The sequence below is a fragment of the Equus caballus genome, chromosome 14, assembly GCF_041296265.1.
Source record: "Equus caballus isolate H_3958 breed thoroughbred chromosome 14, TB-T2T, whole genome shotgun sequence".
NCBI classification, from domain to species: Eukaryota; Metazoa; Chordata; class Mammalia; order Perissodactyla; family Equidae; genus Equus; species Equus caballus.
This window is the reverse complement of record NC_091697.1, coordinates 99879662-99903260: the sequence shown is the minus strand read 5'-3', so window position 1 is coordinate 99903260 and position 23599 is coordinate 99879662. Positions and strand designations below refer to the sequence as shown.

At 37.9% G+C, this 23599-nt stretch overlaps 1 protein-coding gene across 7 annotated transcripts in view; it reads left to right on the top strand.

The window, feature by feature from the left end:
• Window positions 1-23599, top strand: part of ATG10 (autophagy related 10) — a 209429-nt gene that overhangs the window by 3071 nt on the left and 182759 nt on the right. For 3 of the 7 annotated variants that reach the window (XM_070233378.1, XM_070233381.1, XM_070233379.1), the window contains exons 2-3: window positions 2436-2725; window positions 10539-10658. In XM_070233378.1, the coding sequence (XP_070089479.1) occupies window positions 10551-10658 (108 nt within the window). In that variant the 5' untranslated portion in view covers window positions 2436-2725; window positions 10539-10550. Of the gene's footprint in view, window positions 1-2435; window positions 3148-10538; window positions 10659-23599 lie in introns of those variants that run through there. The other 4 variants (XM_014730791.3, XM_070233383.1, XM_070233382.1 and 1 more) reach the window with 2 other exon arrangements.

Below are 23599 nucleotides of genomic sequence, written 5' to 3'. Positions count from 1 at the left end.
CAAATATACACTAAGAAACCTTAGGGTTAAGTTCTCTGGACTTTGTTAAACCCTAACCTACTTCCCAGGGTTTCTCGAAGGGAGTTCAACTGACATTTTTATGGGACTATCTCCTACACCTATTTTTTTTTTTTCAAACTTAACACACTCTTTTTAGGCCCTGTCTTGCAGGAGCTCTTCCATCTTTTTTGGCATGCCTCTGTCTCCTCCTGCTAGGTCCTTATTCAAACGTCAAAATTCAGTTCTTTAAGAACTGAATTCATGTCTTCCAGACTCCCTTTTTTTGGAGTCTTCTCTGATTTTCCCAGGAAAATTTTGATACTCCTTCCTATGACAACACACACAGCAAGTGTTAGGATATTGTGAGTGCAAGTGAATGCATGAAAAGCTTGTGAAACTAAGAAGGCAACATTAATCTAGTGTAGTCTTTAATGAAGTCTTTGCGAGAAGAAAAATTTAAAGGGAATGTCTCTTCTGTTACAAAAATGTCAAACCACAGATTTTTTCCAGAATTTTTATTTATTTATTTTTTTGAGGAAGATTAGCCCTGAGCTAACATTCATTGCCAATCCTCCTCTTTTTGCTGAGGAAGACTGGCCCTGAGCTAACATCCATGCCCATCTTCCTCTACTTTATATGTGGGACGCCTGCCACAGCATGGCTTGACAAGTGATGCCATGTCCGCACCCGGGATCTGAACTGGCGAACCCTGGGCCGCCAAAGCAGAACGTGTGAACTTAACGGCTGTGCCACCAGGCCAGCCCCCAAGCACGGATTTTTTTTCCAAAAAATAACTATACTTGGTAGTATATTTTAAAAACACATTGCTCTATCATCTATATTCAGACTAGCACTGAGTCTGTAGCTTCTGATACAGTGTTGATCTTTTTGTACCTTGTTGTTTGTTGAGTATCTTTGGCCAAGGTCGTGGTTCTGGCCTGATGCGCATGTGCTAATGAGAGTTCTCCTAGTCCCTCTATTCAAAGGCAGCAAGAGAGTTTGAGCTGGTGCATCAGTTCAAATTATCACCAGTCGTGGAACAATTTCTCTTACATGCTTGTTTTATGTAAAAAAATGATAATCTTATAAAAGTAAAACACTGGTATCAGAAAGATGTCATATAAATCTGCTGTTTGAATGGGAAAAGATCCAATTGGTGAATAGGCTTGAAACTTGAGTTGAAAGATACAGTGTAGAGGTAGAGCTATGTACAGTAAATTTATTTAAAAGTTTGAATGTTTCTTCTATTCCTTACAGCTTTTACTTAATATCTACAGTGTGCCTAACTCTGTTATAGGTGCTGAGATACAAAACTGTAAGTCGGAAGTCCCCAGATGTTTAGACATTGCTCTCTTGTCTTCTGGCGTTCCTTGCCATGGAGCAGGTGGCTGAGACCAGCCTGATTTTTGTTCCTTTTGGGTGAACTGGCTTTTCTGCCTGCATCTTTTTTCTTTGTCTTTTTATTCTTTAAGATATTCTGCTAGGTTACCTGTAGGTATAGGTTCCTTTCCAACAGTTTTCTCAGAAACATAATGAATCCTCTCAATTTCTAGGAATAAATATTTTTAATCTTTTTTGTTCAGCTTAGGAACAGTTTTTCAGTTGTATGTTTGCTTATGCTTTCAGTTCAGAAATGCCAGTTATTTGAAGGTTGGCTCTGTGTTCATGTCCTGTCAATTGATATGCATTGTTTTCATCTTAGTGCTTTTTCTTCTGTTTGGAAATCCACTCACGTGTATATGCTAGAATACTAATTAGATTTTTTCCAGCTTCTATACTTCTCTTGTCTCTCAGATAGAATTTAAGTCTCTGCTGTTATTACATTTGAATTTCCTTCCAGTGTTTTTCTTTTTAATCTTACCTGTTGTTTTCTCCCTCATCTCTTGCTTTTAGAGGCTGCGTTCTTCTTTTTCCTTCTTCTTCTTCAATTGGGAATGTAAAGTAGATAATTTCTGAGTTTTTCTCCTGATTCCCAGTGTGTGCCCACTCTAGAAGCAAGCGTTTCCTCTGCATCTTTATGGTGGAGCTCGTCTTTCTTACCGTGCAAGAGCTTCATCTTGGCCCCATACTGTTACTGAACTTTTTGGTTTTCTTACCTTGACAGAAGAGGCATTTATATAAGGATGGTGTTGCTCACTCTTGCCAGAGCGAGCAGACTCCCTGCATCCACCTCACTACGCTCAGATGCTGGAGGACTCTTGCTGTCCATGTTATGTTGGAGAACAGGTTGATAGATGAAACCACATTTATAAAGGATGGATCTTTCTGTACTCAGGAAAGTCTTCCTTTCCTATTGTTTAATCTTTTGGTCCTGTGTCTATAACAAGGGGACTATTTTTATGTGATTCAAAATAGTTCATGGTTTTTTGAGTTTTTAGTGGGGAAGAGGTCATGGTGAGACGGTCCTCTTCTGAGAGCTCGCCTTGTTCCCACAGCTACCCACTGGTGACTTCACATCGCAATATGCAGTGCTCCACTTGGCTTCGCCTTCCGCTTCTGGCCTTGAACATTGTATTTTTGGGAGAGAATTGCCTTGAAAGAGAATTGCCAATGGGCATTGGAAGCCAGTAGTGGAGGGTGCACCTCAGGCACTTTATTTCTGAAGGAAATATAGAATGAGGCAGAGTGAGATACCTTCTCACTTTTTTCCTAATTGGACGTCCTGCTGCAGAGGTCATAGCAAGCAAGCATCAGCTACCAATAAAGATCCTCAATTCCAGTCCAGGTATGATGTTGTATCCGTATAAACTTTGGTTTGAGACACATGTTTCAAACTGAAGGCATGGAGGGAGCGCTGAGCCTGCTGGTCAGCGGCTGTCAAGACCAAATCGCCTTCCTCTCTTTTGCTGCTTCCCGGTGCCATTGGTTGGATTACCTGGGCGTGCCAGCAGTGTCCCGCCCAGGCTGCTAAATGCCTTGAAATCCAGGCCTTTTACTAGCCCCGTTAAAATGATCCACCGCTTGTCTCAATTTTCTGGCATGATTCCTCCTGAAATGAATCTTTGATGCTAATTAGACCTGCTTATTTTGGGGCCTTCAAATTCAGGTAGTCTTTGTGGCCTGGGCCTAGGATTCCACGTTTAAATTTGTGCCCTGTGCTTCTTTGCTCTCTAAAATTTGAGGACCACTGCCTGAGGACCCTGATAGGTAAGTGATTAAACTAATCTAGATGAATTCAAGCCAAATTGTCATACAGGTAATGGGTTGAGTTTACCTCACTAACTAGTAATTGCATGCTTTTTTAGGAAAGTGTCTAAATCTAAAGTTTTGATAACGTGGAATTGTTGCAGGGCGAGACAAATACAAAGGAAGTTGCCTACTTTTATTGGTTAAAAATGGTCTTTAATGTTTAAACATGTGCATGGCATATTCTGTGATAATCACATTTTTGTAAATGATCTTAAGTTCTGGGGAAATTTAGTTCTATTTCTTAAAGTGTTTTAGTCTCATTATGCCTCTGATACACATTGATTTATGGATTCATCAGAAGAAATATCTCTGACCAAGGGAAAAAAAAAAGAATCAGCTCCCCACATATTAGATTAAAAATCGCATAAAAAATGTGGAGAGTGGTAGTGAAAAAAAATTGTTTTTAATTAAAAAGGATCATTTGAGCAATGATTATGCACAGCATTAGAATTCACTGGGGCTGCTTTTCTGAGAAGATGTATTTAATAGCAGCAGAATAAGCTTCTTCGCACTGTCTAGTCTGAGGGCTAACCTATAGTTTAGAAAGACTGCTTTCACTGGGTGGGGAAAAAATTATTCTCTTTCCAATCTTTAGCCTCTGCTGAAGCAGTTAAAAAAAGGTTCTGAATGAGCTTAAAAAAAATCAAACAACTGTTCAGCTAGAGTGAGACTCAAGCAAAACAGATGTATTAACAACTTATACTTTATGACATGAAAGAGCTCTCACTCATTTCTGACTGTTACTATAATCAGAAATGAGAGGTTCATTGTTTTAGCATAAGATGAGAATTGGATTAGCCTTTTTACTGAGAGTTCACCTGTATTCTGTTGTCACCTCTAGTCTGGATTTAAGATAGCTTAAGTCTGGAAACATAGGCAGTTCACATGTCTTAAGGTTTTTCATTTACAAAATAAGGATATTCTTGCCCTTATTGCTTAATAAGCTCCAGCTGTAGTTATTTCCATTTTTGCCCATATTTTCAGCCATCTTGTAAATGGAAGTTCTAGGAGTCTAATTTCTGCCTATACTAGTCTAGGAACTTGGTAGGGGCCCAGAGAGTATTACAACTTGAAAAGTGTGTATAAAAATGTTGTTTATTATATTTCCACTTGTAATGACTTGAAACACGCTTACTTGAGCAAAAAGACAATAATTTTTCAGTGATACTTCATTATGGCACATTATGCTGATTCAAATTGAGATGGATATCCTTTTAATATAGTATAGTTCCTAATTTTGTAATCAAGCCGTTTTTGTATTATTGTATGTAACATCCTTCAGCAAAGCCCAGTCCTTAGATAATTTTAAAAGTATTCAACCAAATATTAATTAGTGCTTTGATGTGCAGTCATCTTGCTCGTGGCACAGTGCTGTTAATTAGATAAACTATGGCTATTGAGTGAAATTTTATGTTTCGACTAACATTTTGAATAGTTCAGTAAACCTCAAGTAACTGGAGGGCTTAGGGAATGGAGTGTTTTTACCTAGTTCAATTTTCTTATTAAGTAAATGTTTGTTTGGAATTTCTAAAATATTCCAAAAATGTATTAGTATTCTTTATGAATTAAAGTCAATTTTTCTTTGATTTAGTATCTCTCAATATATGTAGGGTCATCAAATAGTTGGAAAACCTGTTTGTTTGCTCCCTTTTGGTCTCCCTATTCTAGTTCCGCATCCGCTCCCTGAGTGATGAAATGTGTTGATATCATCTATGTAATGTGGATTTAGAATCACTATTTCTAGGCCAAATTTCTTCCTTCTGAGTTTCAGATCTATCTTAAAATGCCTGCTGGATCTCTTCACTTGGATATCCCATAGGCATTTCAAACTCAACCTCAGTATGGCTGAACGAAACCCATCTCCCTCCCCGTACCTGCTCTTCCTTCAGGGATCTTTATCAGTCAATGCATTGTACCACCTGAGGCAAAAAGCTAGGAATCTTACTGAACCTTCTCTCTCACCTGTCCCTCACATACCAAGATCCTCCAGTTGTTGTAGTGAGTATACTATCAAAATGTGTTTTGAATCCCTCCCTCTTCCGCTCTACTGCCAATCGTTGGCTCTGTTTAGCATCATTATGTCTCTCCCAGATTATTATAGGAGCCTTTTAACTGGTCTTCATCCGGTTAGGCAAGACCTGTAGTCTCCGCTGGAAGCTGGAATGCAAATCTGATCAGTTCACTCCCACTTTCAAAACCCTTTCGAGCCCTCAGGTTCCAGGCCCTCCTGTCTTCGTTAGCACTAAATAGTTTTCCTGATACCCTCCCTCCACCTCTGTATTTCAGTCAAACAAGAGCTCTTCAGTTACCTTCAAGACCTTTTCTTATATTCAGACTTTTGTACATTCTGTTCCTTTCACCTCCCTCCTTTTGCTAAGTTAGCTCCTGTTCTTCCTTTTAGTATCTTCTTAGATATCTCTTTCTCAGCTTGTATCTGCACTAAGCACCTTATTAGCCAGAATTCTGTGTGTAACCTGGAGATCTCACATCCCTGAAACATTTGACAACTGCCTCAGCAGAAGCCCCTGCAGTCAATCGTCTATTCTGTACTTACATTCCTGTACTTGGTGCTTTCTCTTTCCAAACCTGTTCTGCCACTGTTCCCCCTGCCTCTCAGATTTTCCATTGTGGTCTCAGGAGCACACATCCACTGTAAACAAACTTACCTAAATCCTTAACCCATTATTTCCTTTATTACATTCTGTGGAGTAAGTTGTCAAAGAGTTTTCCCAGGAAAAAGAATTCTATGGTCAAAAGAGTTGGGAACTCTCAGTTGATAGTTTCCCACCACAAAGTGCATTGGAATTGAGCAATGTGAATTGAGTGGATATAGTGTGGGTTGGTTTCCACGCTTACGTCTTGCACCACGTTAACATCTTCACAGATTAGAGTTTCCATCAACTAGTTTTAAAGGAAACTTGGCTTAAGAAAAAATACTGAAGCCCTTTGGGTGGAAGCTTGTTTTTCTTCCACCCTTCAAGGCTCAAGGTATGGAGATTGCTGGCAGCGCCCACTTCCCAAGAGCCAATTTTAGGTCACTGCTTCTGCAGCATCATGCAAATATCTTTGCTCTGTTGAGGCTCTTGAAATTCAGCTCTACCAGATATGAAGGCGAGGGAGGTTCTTTCTCACACAGTGTCTCTGTCCATTGGTGGTGGCTACCTTTAGTGCCATCTTGAGAAGGAATCCAAGGCTGTGTTCTGGTTCATCAGGAATACATGTATTGGTTTATAAGTGGTTCTTCTCCATGGATTTGGCATTTTATATCATGTATCACTTACCATCTCTGTACTTTTCCATCTTCTACCATTTACCACTTGTCATTTACAAATCTCCCAGTTGGTCTTCAGTATTCTTTAAAGAGCCCTCCGCTCCCACCAACTCTTAGATAATCCTGAGTGAATACAGTGTCTCTGTAGAAAATAGCAAGCATTATAATTCTTGTAGTTTTTAAAACTTCCTGAGTCCCAGTGACCTTCATCTCCAAGCTACTTTACATACTCACTTCCATGGCCACAGCTGAGACTTCGTCAAGTTCTAAAATCACGTAGTCTTCCCCTTCTTCCACTCCCTCCTTTCACTACAGTTGTTCTTAGCCTTTTTTGATATCTCATGTTTCTTGATGCTGTCTTCTTTTCCCAGCCCCTTCAACCTTCTCTTGGCATCTTTTTCCTTCCCACCTAATCTGGACCTCTGAGCTATTCTCACTAGCATATTCTATTCCCTCTTCCATCCTTATCCTTCTACTGAATCACCCCAACAAAACTTCAACTTTGCATGCATGGTCAATGCAGTCCTGTCTGCTGGTTCCCACTCACGGTGAGCTGAGCACTGCTGAAGGCATTTACAACACTTCACTGACTGTTGCACTACAAATCAGGCTCTCTAACCTGTGCTGGGCCTTCACTTCTGACTCCTCAGCTTTAAATGCTGTCCTCTCATTTCTCTCACCAGCAATTCCAAATTTATGTAAGTTTTCTCAAACACTCTGCTTTCATCACGAGCTTCTCCCTCTCTGCAACCCATCTTGCCTGCCCCTGCATCCAAAAATCTTGTGACCTTGAGACTTTGTATGCCTTAACTTTGGGTCCCCTTTGAAAAACTTCTTTAAATTTTATATTCATCCTCAAATGCCTTTCCACCCATTGACAGGGGCAAGGAGTCTGTTGTATTGTTCAAATCCATCCTCCTGTGCTGTTGACACATCTCCTCCCAACCCCTGTAGCATATTGCTTCATCAGTCACTTTCTCTCTTTGGTATTTTAAATTTTTCCTTCTCTACCACCTCCCTTTGCTCAGCTTAGACATTTATTCAGATGTCTTTCTTTCTTAGGAAAAACAATATCCTCCCTTAAACCTGTGTGCCGCTTCTGCTACCAATTTGTATGTACTTTTCAATCAAGCTTTTTCGGAAAGTAGTCTATGGAATTTTCACTCTTTCCTTTTAGATTTCTCCTTAGCCCACAACAACCTTTCTTCTCTCACCCCGGCTGCTGAAACTGCTCACTCAGGCACCAATGGCAGCTTCATTGTCAGGTTCCATGATTGATTTCAGTCCTTTTCTTAATGGGCTTCTCTTTTGTTTTGACACTGTTGATTATTTATTAGTTATTCTTTACTCCCTTGAAACCTGCATCCCTGGGCTCCATGACACTGCCCATGCTAGGATCGCCTCCTAATGCTTGACTCCGTATTCTCCAGCTCTTGTGTTGGTTCCTCTTCCTCCAGAGCTTCCTTAAATGCTGGTGTCTGAGGTTTCTTTCTCAACCCACTGCTCTTCTCACTGTGTGTGGAGGTTCCTAAGTTTTAGGTTAAGACTCCTTAAACAATCTGTTGAAAAATTATGGAACCTCCCCTCACCCAAAAATAGATAGGCACATCCATGCAGACTTTAGTGTAAACTTTCATGATCCACCAAAAGCCATATTAAGAATCTGTGATGTGCATTCTAACTAGGTGATATTCACCCTCATGGTTTCATTTGTCTCTTTTCAACAGACGACTCCCAAATCTCTTAAATCCATCTTGGCTTCTCTCCATAATTTAAGATGCACATTCTTTTGATCTCTTTTATTGCTTGGGTCTGGATCCTCCTGAACTCTCACCCAGGCCACTGCCAGAGCTTCTAACTCGTCCCCCTGCCTTCAGGCTTGTGCCGCTCAGATCCATCCTCTGAAGAGACCTCAATGATTTATTATTCTGACCTTTTCAGCTCTGAGGTCTGATTCTCCATATCCTGTGGAAACAGTCCAAATTCTTGCATGGCACACATCCTCCCACACCATCTCTCCTTTGTAAGGGAGCCTTCTTGTGCCTACCATAATCTATGCACATCTTCATTATTGTGTATGCTTTAAATAGAAGTCCTCTTTTCTGATGCTATCAGAGTTGAGAGTTGAGCAGTTAATTGAGGAAGTTGATTAAAGCTAGAGTTGAAAAAAGGTAATATGTGTATACTTGAAACATTTTATTTCAACTTAAAGTGTTTGCCAATTTTTTCGTATATTATCAAGGCATTTTCTTTGAGTGTGGGTACGTGACTGGAATTCATTGTTCATTCTTGATGAAACTGAACCAAAATGCATCCTCTAGATGTTTGGTTTAAGTGAAAGAACTCCAGTCACTTGTGTAGGCGTCTGGGTGCAGGATCTTAGATTTTTATGATTTTTTCCCCACCAGTCTTTCACTTGTATTGTCCATACCTAGTTCAATAGTAGTTTGTTTTTCTTATGGAAACTTAGCTTTACAAAGCCTTTCCAAGGCATTAAATAATAGAAGTAACAGTTCTTTCTTTTTAACTTATATTTTATTGGTTGGGTTGAAAAGCATTTAATTGAAGTATGTATTTATAATACAAGAATGTGGTTTGTGAACATACACTCAGCTGATGGGAGCAGAGGTGCTTCATGATCAGTATGCTGTAGATATTAGTTGTTTTATAGAGGGAATTGACATTGTGTTGATTAATTTGGAAAAGTTGGTTAAATGGACGTTGGTTAAGAGAGTTTCTACTGTAATTATTTTTATTGCTTATCTCCCTTTATTACAATATGAGCTCTTACAAGGCAAGGACTGTATATTTCTTTTCATTTTTGTATATCTAACCTTCATCTATGCACAGTGCCTACTACTTAGTAGATATCCAATATTTATTTGTTGGATGAATGAACAAATGCTTGTATAGATCATACTAAATTTGAATAATCAGAAAGAACACTGGACTGGGAATCAGCTAGTATAGACAGATCGTTGGCCCTGGACCCAAACTGGGGTTTGAGTCCTTTCTCATTTGCATTCATGAACAGATTACTTTCTCTTTTTCATTTGAGGGATGAGGATAACAACAACCTTTGGGTTGTGTGATGATTAAATGGGAATATGAAGTGTCTAGCATAGTGCTTGACATAGTAAGCAGTCGATAAGTGCTAATTGTCCTGATGATGCTTTTCATGAAGGATGAGAATGAGGGAATTCACTTAGGCTGACTTTACTCATTGAGAGACTTGAACAACATAATCTGTGAGTTTCCTTCCAGCTCTAAATTCTCTTTCTAGGGGCTCGCCTCATGGCCTAGTGGCTCCACTTTGGTTGCCCGGGTTCAGTTCCTGGGCATGGACCTACACCACTTGTCGGTGGCCATGCTGTGGCAGTGACTCACATGTAAAATAGAGGAAGATTGGCACCGATGTTAGCTCAGGGTGAAACTTTCTCAGAAAAAAAAAGTAAATAAATAAAAATAAAATTCTCTTTCTGTAAACAATGTTTCATGTTTTTGACACATTTGTATAATAACTATATGGATATTCTTTGATTTGTCACATTTGTAGACTCAATAAAATAGGTAATTAAGTAGGTGATCATAACATTACACCTTGAAAAACAAATGCTTCCAGTCTTTGAACATGATTTGTTAGTGAGTTGATCTCTCTAATAAAGTGTGAAGAACAGCTCAGCTCCACTAATCACTGTCACATTATCTACATAAGAGCTGAGGTAGGAGGGAGAGAAGGAAGTTCTGAGGAGGTTGTTTGGAAGTGTTAGCTAAGAAGAAGTGAGATAAAATTAAACTCTTGAAGTTAAATTTATGGACAAACCAAACTTTTGAACCATAGATGTGTATTTGTTATAGACCAAGGTTTTAGGTTACATGTTGATTGCATGTTCTTCCTGATTAAAAATGGGGATACGGTAAGAAAGATGGAAACAAAACACTTTTTTGGAATGCCTCTGAGGTTATTTTCCATTCTACATCCCCAATTTTGGTTTGTTTAAAGAAGTAAGTGAATTAGCAGAACTCCTTTCAGTGTTCGTTCTACAGCTGATGCTAATATTTAGTTTTTGTGTTGCAGTTATCATTTAGTATGGAAGAAAATGAGTTCTTTGGAGAAAAGACATTCCAGCGTTATTGTGCAGAATTCATTAAACATTCACAGCAGATAGGTGATGGTTGGGAATGGAGAACTTCAAAGGTAAGAACAAGAATTTTTATTTCCTGTTTCAATGGAGGGTTTTTTTGGTCATGTAAAACCTCTGTAACTGAAACTAATGTATGAAAGCTAGTTTGATTTAGTGAAAGGCTTAGATTGAAAAATGTTTTAAAACAGATGTCCATTTTGTTACTTCAACTATGTATACTCATTATAATTAGGCTAATGAAGTATTATCTAGAAGAGTCCTTAGGTGACCTGCTCTAATTTAATAGATAAGAATGCTTAGCATATTAATTATCTGAATGTAAGCAGATGCTTCTGTGGTGCTGCAAGCCGTTTGTTTACACTATTAATTTTCTTAGGAAACTACTTTTGTCCAGAGAATGAAAAGATAATCCTGAAACCAAACCACGGTCAAACAATCACAAATTCTGAAATATTGAGGACTATATTAGTTGGGAATTTCTTAATAATGTAAATGCATTCCAAAACATTCTTTCTGTTGGTTCTATTCAATAATAATAATGTAAAAGGCCTATGTACTCATTTATTGCCACACATTCACTTAGTAAGCTTCTCTGCCAAAAGCTCTTTGAGTTCCTTGAAATTGCTTTCTTAGAGAATAAGTAAGTTTTCTCTACTTGACATCTTGTCGGATTCCTGAAAAAGTGATTGATCCCAATTCTCTGCTGATTGATTATTTCCTCTATCAACTCCAAGAAATGTGAACAGTTTTGAGCTGATTCCTAGGATTCAGAACTAGGCCAGGGGAATCCAGGTCTTGATTGGGTCCAGTGTCACTGGGGAGAGAAGCCATGATTTCCTCTTGGGTCATATGCCAGCTGAGCTTTGACAGGGGGCTCACGGGAGGGTTCCCAAGTGTAGGGTCAATTTCTTGTGGTGGATTTCAACCCCAGTCTCTCTGGTAGTGATTGGACAATTCATAAGACCCTATGGCATCTCCTGCTCCCAGATAACATGACCTTACCAGCACCTTTTATTAGTTTTGTTCCTGAGTACCTTATAATTGTGTTTGCTATTATGTTTAAATTTTTATTGATCTTATTTATTCTATGATTATTATTGACATAAAAGAACTGATAATTTTTGTATATTAATTTTGTAATCATTCAATTACCTTACTGAATTCTCCTTTTAGTTTTCATAGTTTTTCAGTGATTCTCTTATGTCTTCTAAGTAGAGTGAAGTCTTCTGCAAATAAGGAGTCTTTTGTTGCCTTCTTTGTAATACTTCTCTTATTATTTTATGAATTGAGTAGAAAAGTGTTAAGTAATAGTAATAACAGGTCTCCTTGTCTTCATCCTGACTAATGTTAATGCTTCTGATATAAAATGATTAAGTAAAATGCTGGTTGTTTATTCATTGAATTAATATAGGTTTCTGATCCTTTTTGATCTGTAATAATTTGTATGGTTATTCCTTGGGAAGTTGCCCTTTTCACTAGGTTTTTATAAAAAGAACTTTTCTTTTATCTAGGGCTAGAGGCAGGATAGTAGAGAGTCCTGTTACCATTTTCAGTGACCTAGTAGAAGGGAGGAGGGAAGCTCTGGGACTCTGTGTGTGTGTGTGTGTGTGTGTATATGTGTGTGTTTGTTGGGGGCATTGGGGAACCTCTCCAGGAGGGAGATTATATCTCTCAGAAATTTCTTCACTGAATTTGTTGAAACTAGTGCCCCAAGAACCAGTTTCCAGGATTTGTTTTTATTCTTGGTCAGCCTCTGTTGCAGGGATGATATGGCTAAGTCTAGCTTCTTGTTTGCTGTCACTGCCTGCTGAGTTAGGAAAGTTTCATATCCTTTGGAGTGAGAATTGCACCTCTAAGAAAGAACAGTTCTCTTTAATATAGGGATGAGCCCATAGATAGTACCAAAACAAAACAAAACACTGTTCAGAGAAAATCTCTACAGCCTTAGGGCAAGGACTGCAAACTCAGAAGTCTGTGGAGACCAGGCATGATCGTATAAATGGGTAAAGGTGCCAGGGACTAGACAATGTGGACACTGAGTCCTGTGGCCTGTGGCTGACCAGAGTGCTTGGCCTGCTGCCAGGTTGGAAACATGGGCCCGAGGGTTACCAGATCTTCCAATAAAAGTAAAAAAGATTTGGAGAGAAAAATCTCTAAATTTGTAATTGTTGGCAAGGAATTAAAAAGATGTTTTTCAAACACTGTGAGGACCAAACCCAGCATGCCAGTGGGCTGTGTGTGATGACTACTTGGGCTGGACTCTGCGCTGTATGACTATGGTTTTCACCCAGCCCTACCTCAGTGCCTGCTGAGCTGAATTGATGTCAGTTAGTAAAAGGGGCTCCAGGCAAAGCAGATGCTTCTCTTCTGAATTTTTGGGATGTTAATATTTTTGCTACTTAATTTCTACAGTCCTGTATCACTTTTTTTTCCCTGAGAAAGATTAGCCCTGAGCTAGCATCTGCTGCCAATCCTCCTCTTTTTTGCTGGGGAAGGCTGGCCCAGAGCTAACATCCGTGCCCATCTTCTTCCACTTTATATGTGGGACGCCTGCCACAGCATGGCTTGACAAGTGGTGCTAGGTCTGTACTTGAGATCCGAACTGGTGAATCCCAGGCCGCTGAAGCAGAACGTGCGAACTTAACTGCTGTGCCACTGGACCAGCCCCGAACACTTTTATGAAGGAAAATGGGACTCAGTCACTTGGTTATTTCCCTCAAACCATCCATTAGTATTATATCTCAGTCTTTTTGTGGGACTATTTGGACACAATAGCTATACTATTGTTTTACTTTTTAGGCTCCAGATATTTATTTTTATTTTATTTAAAAATAGTTGTGTTGAGGTATAATTGGCAAACAATAAACTGCACATATTTCAAGCGTACAGTTTGATAAGTTTTGACATATGTATAGACCTGTGACCCTTCACTACAATCAAGAGAGTTAACATACCCATCGCCCCCAAAAGGTTCCTTGTACACCTTTGTAATGCCTCCCTATGTCCCTCTCTTCCCCTGAAAGGGGGATTCTTTTATAAAGAATCTTGTTTATCCATATATATAGAGAGGCTCCTTTAAAGAGTACATGTAATGTCAGTCACACTTTCAGGTTTGTTCATAAGTCACTTTGGCACCATCTATTTTATTTTTTAATTTTAAAAGAATCATGACAATATTTGGAGAATTGGTATAATTCAAGTTTATAGATAAGGCAAAACATCATTTTTACTGCAAAGTTGATGAGAAAAGCAAAATGAATTCATTAAACACGTAAATAATTTAAACATTTTAAAAGAAAGAAGTTTCTTAAAGTAGTCAAAACGTTAGTCTTGATTTTTCATCTGGAAGTATGCAGAATAGGGAAAATACTTCTAAATCAATATTTTTCAGTGGGGCTGCATGCTATTGGCATCTGAGCAGGGCAGTTCTTGTTCTCCTACCCCCAACATTTCCGAACCCCTCAGGTGGATGGTACTGTCTTTGAAAGCCCTTGTTTAACGTGATGGCCTGTCAGATATTAAAAGTAGTGGTTAAGAGCATGGGCTTCAGAATTAGATTAACCCAGGTACAAATCCTTGCTCTATCATTTACTAACTGGATTTTGGACAGGTTTCTTAATGTCTCCCAAACTTCATTTTCCATATCTATAAAATAGGAATAACAATAATACTCACCTAACATGGTGGTTGTGTCTGTTAAATGAGATTTGCATGTAGGTTAAATGAGATTTGCATTCAAAGAGTGTAACACAATTTCTGGCACGTGGAATGCCATAATATGGTTATAGGTTGGTTGTTTGAAATTTTCAGTGTCTTTTGTTATTAAAAAAAATGCTATATATGAAATTGTAGTTAGGTTTTCAGACAACACTGTGAAAGTCTATTTAGCACCAAACATACTGTACTGGTCTGTAGTGTGTTATTCTGAGTTCTCAGGATAAGAAGCGGGAGCAGAAGATGGCAAATAACAATGAATACAATTGTTTGAAACATGTTAAATATCTTAAAAACCCACAAGTTTGTAATGTTAGTGGGAGAATGAGACAGAGAGACAGAGAGAAAGGGAGAACAGGAAGAGAGAGTGGAGCAGAACAGTCTCCAAACCTAACTCGTTGAACATCATAATATCATTGAGAGTATCTAGGACATCAACTTCTTGGTCTGAAAATTGTTAGTCAAGAGGAAAGAAATAAGCATTTACCCGATTTTTCCTGCATGAACTATATTTCATGGTAACCAAAAAGCCTAATTTGATAAGGGAATTTTTTTTTCTCAAAATTGCATCTAATAAACATAGAAAGGATGGTAGAATTAGAAAATCACCACTATTCAATGCCTAATAAAATGAGCTAGGCAAGAATAACCAGTGGATGAACTATAGAGGAAAGGTTGGTGGGGAATTTACAAGGGAGGGATTGAGCTATCATCACCCAAACCTAGCGGTCAATCTTGGCATTACTACAAATGGAGCTTCCAGATTCTATATACTTTCTGAAGTTTTATAACATACGTCATAGAGCACAATCTATGAAATATTCTTGCCCAAAAAGTTAAACCTGAATAGAATCAAGTAAGGAAGTCAAATGATAGAGGACCAAGTTAATTGACACCACAAAAAGCAAATAGAAAAATCCAGAAATCTAAAGGACAACTGACCCAATTTCCTTAAAAAGTTAATGATAGGGTAAAGAAGTGCAGAAGAGGACTGTGTCTGTAAATATCTGTGTAAGGACCAAGTTTCTTTTTAAAATATCATTTTGGGGCAGCGACCAGTAAGTGGTCCCAGTCCTGAAGACTAATGTGCAGCTCAGGTCATGTGTGACTCAACATGGGAGGGTGATGACCACCAGTCTGGTTCAGGGAGATGGGTCCACTGACCGTGCACTTGGATGTTTTGACAGTGTCAACTTGCTATGAAAGTTTCTGAGTCCGTACTTTCTTTTTCTGAATGTATCTTATTGACCTGTAACAAAGAGTTTGAGGATTGATAACAGTTTTTGAACTGGTAACAATTAGTTCTGGAACTGGCACCAGTTCAGGTCACACTTTGAGTGACACTATTCTAGATTAAAAGAAATCTAAGAGACATAACCTAATGTATTTTGTGGACCTTTTTGGATCCCGACTCAAACAAATTAACTGTAAAAGGACATTTTTTTGAGACAATTTGGGATATTTAATTATGGACTAAGGTAAGGTATAAGTGATACTAAGGAGCTTAGCAAAGGAAAAAAACCAACCAAGGACGGTTGAAGCAAATGTGGCAAAATCTTGATATGTATGGAATATGGGTAATGTGTACATAGGTTTGATTTTGGTACTATTCTCTCTTCTTTTACTTATGTTACTTATATGTTTCCTTTTCTTCTATCTCATCACAATTTACTCTTTACCATAAACTTTATGCGTAGTTATACATGTTCTTAGCTTTATGTTAGATTCAGACTCCTTTTGGGAATTTGTGCAGAATTTAAAACTTCAAAGCAACTTGCCTTCTACTTTTTTTTCTTTTGTTTTTGTGTTTTTACTTGCTAGATATGAATACGTTACTTTAGGACCTCAGTTCTTTGATTTGACCTTTCACAGGTTACTGATAAAATAGTTTCCCATAGGTTTTCAACTTTCTTCTCTGCCTTTGTATAGCAGAAAAAGGAAGAGAAAACATTCAGATACTGTAGACAAAATAGTCTACTAGTCTTGATATTAGATTTTATATAATTAATACTAGATCATTTTGTATCTTAAAGAAAAACTGAAGCTCTGGCTCCTGTTAATCCCTCTCTCTTCAGTTAAATCTACTTGATTATATTTTGAAATCGACATAACAACATGCTAGAAATATTTTGATTGCTTCCTTTAAAGCTTAGGAACTGCTTATTGAAAGGGCTTATTTCCTGATTTGTAGAGTAAAATTTTAAAATTTCATTTTATTCTTAGAAATTTAAGCTGATTTTGTAATTCCTTCCTTCCAGTAGTCTTTCTCTGGTTAATTCACATTTTCTTAAACCCTTCATCACCATCCTAATTACATCAAATTCATATTTTTAAAATAGATTCTAAAATATTTCCATAATTTTCTTGATTCCATTTTTTAGCATTATCTTGGTAAAAAACCCACCTTACCCTTCCCATCAACACTGCTGCCCTGCTGAATTCCACACCTCGTTCTCTCGCACTGCTATCTTTATTTTTAATGTCTTATTATGAGAATTTTTAAGCATACAAAAGTAAAGAGAATTGTATAGTGAATTCCCATGTACCTATCACCTAGCTCCCACAATTAACAGCTCACAGCCAGGAACATGCTGTTTTAAAGCATCTGTGGCATATATGAAATGACATAATGTATTTCAATTTAATTAACTTGGCTTTCCTTTTTTTCCCCCCATATGTCTTAAAATTATGGGTTCTTCAAATGCATTCTAAATTTATTTGTCGTTATATATTAAAATTAATGAATGAACTCAAGAAAAGACCCTAGAGACAGAAAATATTATTTCTACAAATTTTTATTTATATTTAAAATTATGGTAAAATACACATAAAATTTACTGTCTTAACCATTTTTAAGTGTACACTTCAGTAGAGTTAACTACATTCTCATTGTTATGCAACCTAGTTTCAGAACTCTTTTCATCTTGCAATTTTGAAACTTTGTACCTCTTAAACACTAACTCCTCGTTCCCCAGTCCCCTGCCCCTGGCAGCCCCCCTCCTACTTTCTGTCTCTAGGACTTTGACTACTCTAGGTATGTCATACAAGTGGAATCATTCAGTATTTATCTTTTTTTGACTGGTTTATTTCACTTAGCATAATGTCTTCCAAGTTCATCCATTATTTCTACAAATTTTGATTTAAGATTTTATGAAGTAGAGAGCTAAACAGAGAATTGGGAGTGAATTTCTGTTAGAGGATGACATCTTGAATTATATAGCCTCATTCTGTTAAAAGATTTTATGTCTTTGATTTCTGAAGTACAACTTTGTTAAAGAGGAATAAAAATGCTTTCCATGTGTATCCGACAAGGCTAGTTCTGCACCATGTCTCAAATTTGCTGATAATATATGAACCAAACTGGATATTTTTTATCAGAAGCATAATCAAATTAGAGAGTAAATAATGAAATTAATGTCTTACGTATAATTACTTTACTTTGCCACCCATTCACTTTGCATATTTATACATGTAATTGTTGGAAGTGATGATTTTTATTTCAAAGGTGAAATAGTAAATATCCACTGAAATTTTTCAGTCTCTGTGTACACAATATGCTTAGGTAGATTCTTTGCTAGAGTTTAGTGACAATTTTAATGTTTACTAAAGAAGTAGACATTTCCCACAGGTTTCTTAAGTATAATGTTGCTTTATGTAACAAATAAATACATTTGTTGGTTTGAAATACTTAATTTTTGCTTAACTTTTATTCTTCTTCCCCCAGCTTGCTTAAAAATTTTTTATGTATCCCTTTATTAATAATCCTTTTTAGGAGGGTTGTGAGCATGTTACTGCTATTAGTTTTAGTGTAATGCTGTATTTGTTTAAGCCATCTACTGTGAGTTAATGAAATATTATTTCTGGCCCCAAATGTCACTAGATAAAGATTAAATATATTGCATTCATATAGTCTCTTGATTAAACTAAAGTAGATTTTTCCTTTTTTTTTTAGTTTATCTTTGGAGATTAGGAGAAAAATGCACTTGGAGCGGCATGCTATGTTTTTGTAATAAACATTGAGTCACAGTCAGTTACACTAGATTTTTCATTCATAATTTATTGTCTGTTATGATATGATTTGTCACTTAAGCATATGCAAATCTTAAGCAATCATTTCAAGAAGAACGAGTTGTATCACTTGTGAATGAAATATTTTTGAACACCATTTTGAAAGATTATCAAGAGTTTCAGAGAAAGGGAAGCTATACTACTTTGCAAATTTATAGATTAAAATTTAGTAATGACAGTAATTGTGCTTTAACTATTTTTAAAACATTTTAAAACATACTTTTAACATGTTTAACAATTAAAAGCACATTTTTGGCTAACAGTGATGTTTGGGTTCACCGGGCAGGCTGGCAGACTGTATTTCCAAAAGCCTCATAGGGAGTTATCTTTACTCCGGTGTTTATCAAGCTCAGGATCTGACCCTCAGGTTCAGATAGAATGGAGTGGAGCTGTCTCTCAAAGAGGGATCCATATCAGGTGATGTTAAAGAATATATATATATATATATCAGAATCTAGTTTATTAATGTATAATAAACAGAATTGTCAAATGAACTGGAATGCTCCTGTCAGCATGATGATTCATTTTCATTTTTTAAGGGGGCAAATCACAATCATGTGAGCACAGAATGAGTACAAATTCTCATGTGTAGTTGTATGAATGATGTATTTAATGGTGTAATCTAAGAGTGGCACCATACATCTTGCTCTGCAGTAGGGGCAGTTTGACCACTGAGGCCAAGTTGTTTACAGTTTGTAGGGTAAGAATCTCTCTCTTGAATGGTGTAGTGGACACTGCCAGTGTTACATTCACTGATCTCATTTCTTTTTTTTTTGAGGAAGATTAGCCCTAAGCTAACATCTGCTGCCAATCTGCCTCTTTTTGCTGAGGAAGACTGGCCCTGAGCTAACATCTGTGCCCATCTTCCTCTACTTTATACGTGGGACACCTACCACAGCGTGGCTTGCCAAGCGGTGCCATGTCTGCACCCGGGATCCAAACCGGCAAACCCTGGGCTGCAGATGCGAAAGGTGTGAACTTAACTGCTGCACCACCGGGCCAGCCCTCATTTTTTTTTTTTTAATTTTAAAGACTGATCAGTCTCTCTTTTGGTTGCCATCAGATTACAGTAAAATTTTGCAGGCTGGGGAGCCATTCTCTCTCTTTAGGGTAATTTGCCTATGTGCTCTGATCTATTATGAGTTAATTTCATGCTTGGACTCAGAAAATGCTTATTTCCAAAGCTTTGGAGAATGCCTCCAACTACTGACGGCATATCATGATCATGAATGTTTATAAAAATAGAGAGGAAAAAAATCGTCAAAAATCATACTACCCTAATACAACTCTGGTTGTTTGGTAAATTTCCCTCATATGTAGGCTTTCATTTTTAGGTACTTTTACTTAGATAAACAAGTCTTGTTATATTTCCCAATTGGGATTTTAATGGTAGTTCTTTTAAATTTGTAAATTTGGAGCTAAATTGCATGTCTACAGCATTGTCTTCCCTTTTAGGAACACAATAGGTGCTCCCTTTAAAGACTGATTTTGCTAGGTGTATTTTTGTGACTGGTTACCTAAATGAACTGTCTTACTACTTCTGGTACTTTTAAAAATAATTCTTTGGTGCTTTCCATGTCATCTGACATGGTGAAAATATGATGCCTTTTCCAGTATTTATGGCTTCATTTTGGTCATATTGTGTAGGTTACAATGTCCAGAACACATTGTGCACTGTGGCTGCAGGTGCAGGTATTCTTGTTTTACAACATCCTTTTTATGCTCACAGCATTCCTGTAAGTACATAGGGCAGTCTGATTTCTTCATTTTGCATGAGGATAACTTGAATAAATGAATAAACTTGGGCATCAAGATAACAATTGACTCGCCCATGTTTGAGCTAGAACTAGAGTAAGAACCCAGGTCTTTGGACTACTACAGCCCTATATTTCCATATACTACTTATCTTTTTCTAAATAACAGATTTTATACAAAGTTTACTTACATAAGCAAACTCACAGATTAGAATCCTATAAACCTCGATCTCAACATGATCAAAACGGAGCCCATCATCTTTCAATCTCCTATCAGTTGAACTTTTTGTTTTGGTAGATGATAAGCTTTTTAGTAGATGGTAAGATGTTTTCACCATGCTTCTGCTCAGGGTGTAAACCCGAAGCCTTTTACATTCCTGTCTCCTCAATACCTAGACCTTATGGATCATTATATCAGTTTATTTCACCTTTAGGAGTCTCTCAGATTGGCTTAACTCTGCATCCTCTACCCTCTTTTACCATTGCCACTGTCTTGGGTCAGGTTGCTATTTCTGTTCTCTGTCTCTCATCTTGCCCTCTGCCAATCTGCCTTCCACCCTACTAGAGTGATCTTATAACATACAATTCCAGTCCATTACTCCCTGGTTAAAGTCCTCTAGCGATTCTTCATTATTTCAGGGTGTAGTTCAGGCTCCTTAGGTAAGCATACACAGCTCATGCCTAAAACAGATGTACTCTTTTGCGAGCATTACATTTATGCATAGCTTTGTGGTCAATCATTGGTCAGAGGTCATGCTCAAACACCCTGAGCATGAAGAGGGGAGTAAGACTTTCACTCTTCCTGGAGAATCTTTGTGTGGATTGGAGAGCACATTCAAAGTTCAGGCAGGTTTCTAGTCTGCCCTGCCTTCTAGTTCCTCCTGTGTCTTCTGTGCGTGTGTGCAGCCCTGCCGTCAGCCCAGGACATGAGGACTGGGTGTTTTCCCCTAGGCATGTGGGTAGAAGGCATCCAGGGTTATTTGCAGAGTTTAAGGCCTTTCAGGGATCTCTCATTTCTAGGCGCCCCCTATTACCTTTCTGGTTATGTTGTCAGTTAGTTGCTTGTCCCAACTGGGATGGCTACCTCAGACCTGCTACTGAGATTGCTGCTTTGACTGATGATGCTGCTGGATGGCATGTTTTCACCTTTGGCTCCAGATCAGTTGAGCCTCTCTGGCCTTGAAGCTGTGCTAGCCTGCGGTCCAGGGAGAACCCCCTTCCTGACCACCAGGGAAGGATGGCAGCAGCCCCAGGCAGGAGCGCCACAGACTCACACTGTCCCTACCCGATTTTCAACAGTGTTTCATGAATAAGTGCTTCTTAATACGTTATTTGACTTTGGTTGATTGCCAGATTCCTGAAATGGTTGTTTGTCACAATTTTGAACAGTTTCAAAGTTGTTTTTTGGAGAAGAGGATTTGAAGTCCTGCCTCCTGAGGCCACATGATGATTTTAACTTGCATTTTCCTAAAAACTAGTTCATTTTAGCACTTTTTCTTATGTTTATTAGTTATTTGGCACCTTCTTTTGTGATTTGTATGGTTAAGTCTTTTGCCCATAATCACTGCATACTCTCCTGTCTGGTGATTATCTGTGTACTTGCCTGATTCCCCACAGTAGTCTTGACTATAAGCATTTTCTTTCTCTATCCTCACTTTTACATCCTTGGTCTTAGCATAGCTAACACTCTATATGCATTTGTTTAATTGAATTAAAATCATATAAACTGCAAGGAGTTCTTCCAGGTTTTTTATTTGTGTAAATATATTTCACTGTATTTCATTTCATTGTGTAATATATTCTTTGAGATAAGTGGGTCATTGACTATAAAAACCTATTTGTTCTAGAGAATTTTTATTAAATAGTAAAATTCCTTTTTAGCTGAAAAGAGCCATTGGGTCCCCTCTTATTGTGTAATGTTACCAGTGACCTCTAAGTTCGGTACTGCTAAATTCGTTGGTAAATTCTTTGATCTTTTACTAGTATTTGAAAGAATTGGCCATTCTGTTCTCCTTGATATACTTTCTTCATCTGATGTCTTCACTTTCTTAGTTTACTTCCTGTATTACTCTTCATTCCTTTTCAATCTCCTTTGTTGTTTTTTTCTTTCCTTTGCAACCTTATAATATTAGTACCCAGGCTGTCCTATGTCTTATTCTCTTCTCTAGCTATTTTCATGACCTTGGAGGTCATCATTTAAATAGCATCAAATGCATATCCCCTGCCCAGACTTCTTTCTTGAATTCCAGATTCATAAGGCCAACTTCTTACTTGACATTTCTACTTTGATGTCTCCATTTAGATCCTAAAGTCAACATGTCCAAAATTAAATTCCTAATCTACCCACTCCAAGACTTGCATATCCACTACTACCCAAACTAACATTCTCCTCTCAATTGATGGCAACTCCATCTTTTCAGTTGTTCAAGCTACTGGAATTATCCTTGACTTCTCTGTTTCTCTCACACCCGATACCCAATGCATTAAGACTTCCTGTTGCCTCCACCTTCATAATATCTAGAATCAGACCATTTCTCATTGTGGCCCTTGCTATCACCCTGGTGTGAACCACCACCAACGCTTACTGATATTACTTTCCTGACCATCTGTCTGCTTCCACTCTTGCCTTCCTATAAGGTAACCTTTTTAAAATGTGAGTCATATTCTGTCACTTCTCTACTCTAAGTAAAAGCCAAAGCATCCACAGTGGCCTATAAACTGTGATCTGCTCCCTCCCCACCATTCTTAGTCCTGTGACTTCACCTCCTATTTCCCTTCCTTTCATTCACAGCTTTCCAGGTGCACTGACTTCCTTGCTGTTCCTCAAACACCCCAGACAGACAAACATTCCTACCTGAGGGCCTCTGAATTGGCTGGCCCCTCTGTCTAGAACACTCTTCTTTCAGATAAGACTAGCTCCCCCTCTCTCCACTTCCCCTCATCCTTCATGTGTTTGCTCATGTCTCCTTCTTACTGAGGCCTCCCTGCCCACCCTATTCAACATTTCAGACCACTTGTTCCCCACCCACAGCCCCACTCCTGATTTCTCTTATCCTACTCTACATTTTCTTCTTCTCATACGACTAGTTACCTTCTAACGTGCTCTGTAATTTACTTATTTATGTTTGTTGTTTAACATCTCTCTTTCCCTCATCAATCTATGAGGACAGAGATCTTTGTTTTGTTTGCTGATATGTCCAAAGCAACTAGAGTGTATCACTGAATATAAAGTAGGTACACAAGCAAAATTAAATGAATGATTGAATATCTGATTTTCTGAAAAAAATAAAAATTCACAATTTGTCAAAAGAATTTTGTTAGACAAAAAGTTTTAATTGAAAAATTATAAGAAATTTTTAAAAATGCCAGTGGTCCTCTTTTATCCCTTAATTGATGAGTTAGGATCCAAGAAAACACCATAAAATTTACATAAAAAGTTAATAAGTATTATTCAAATA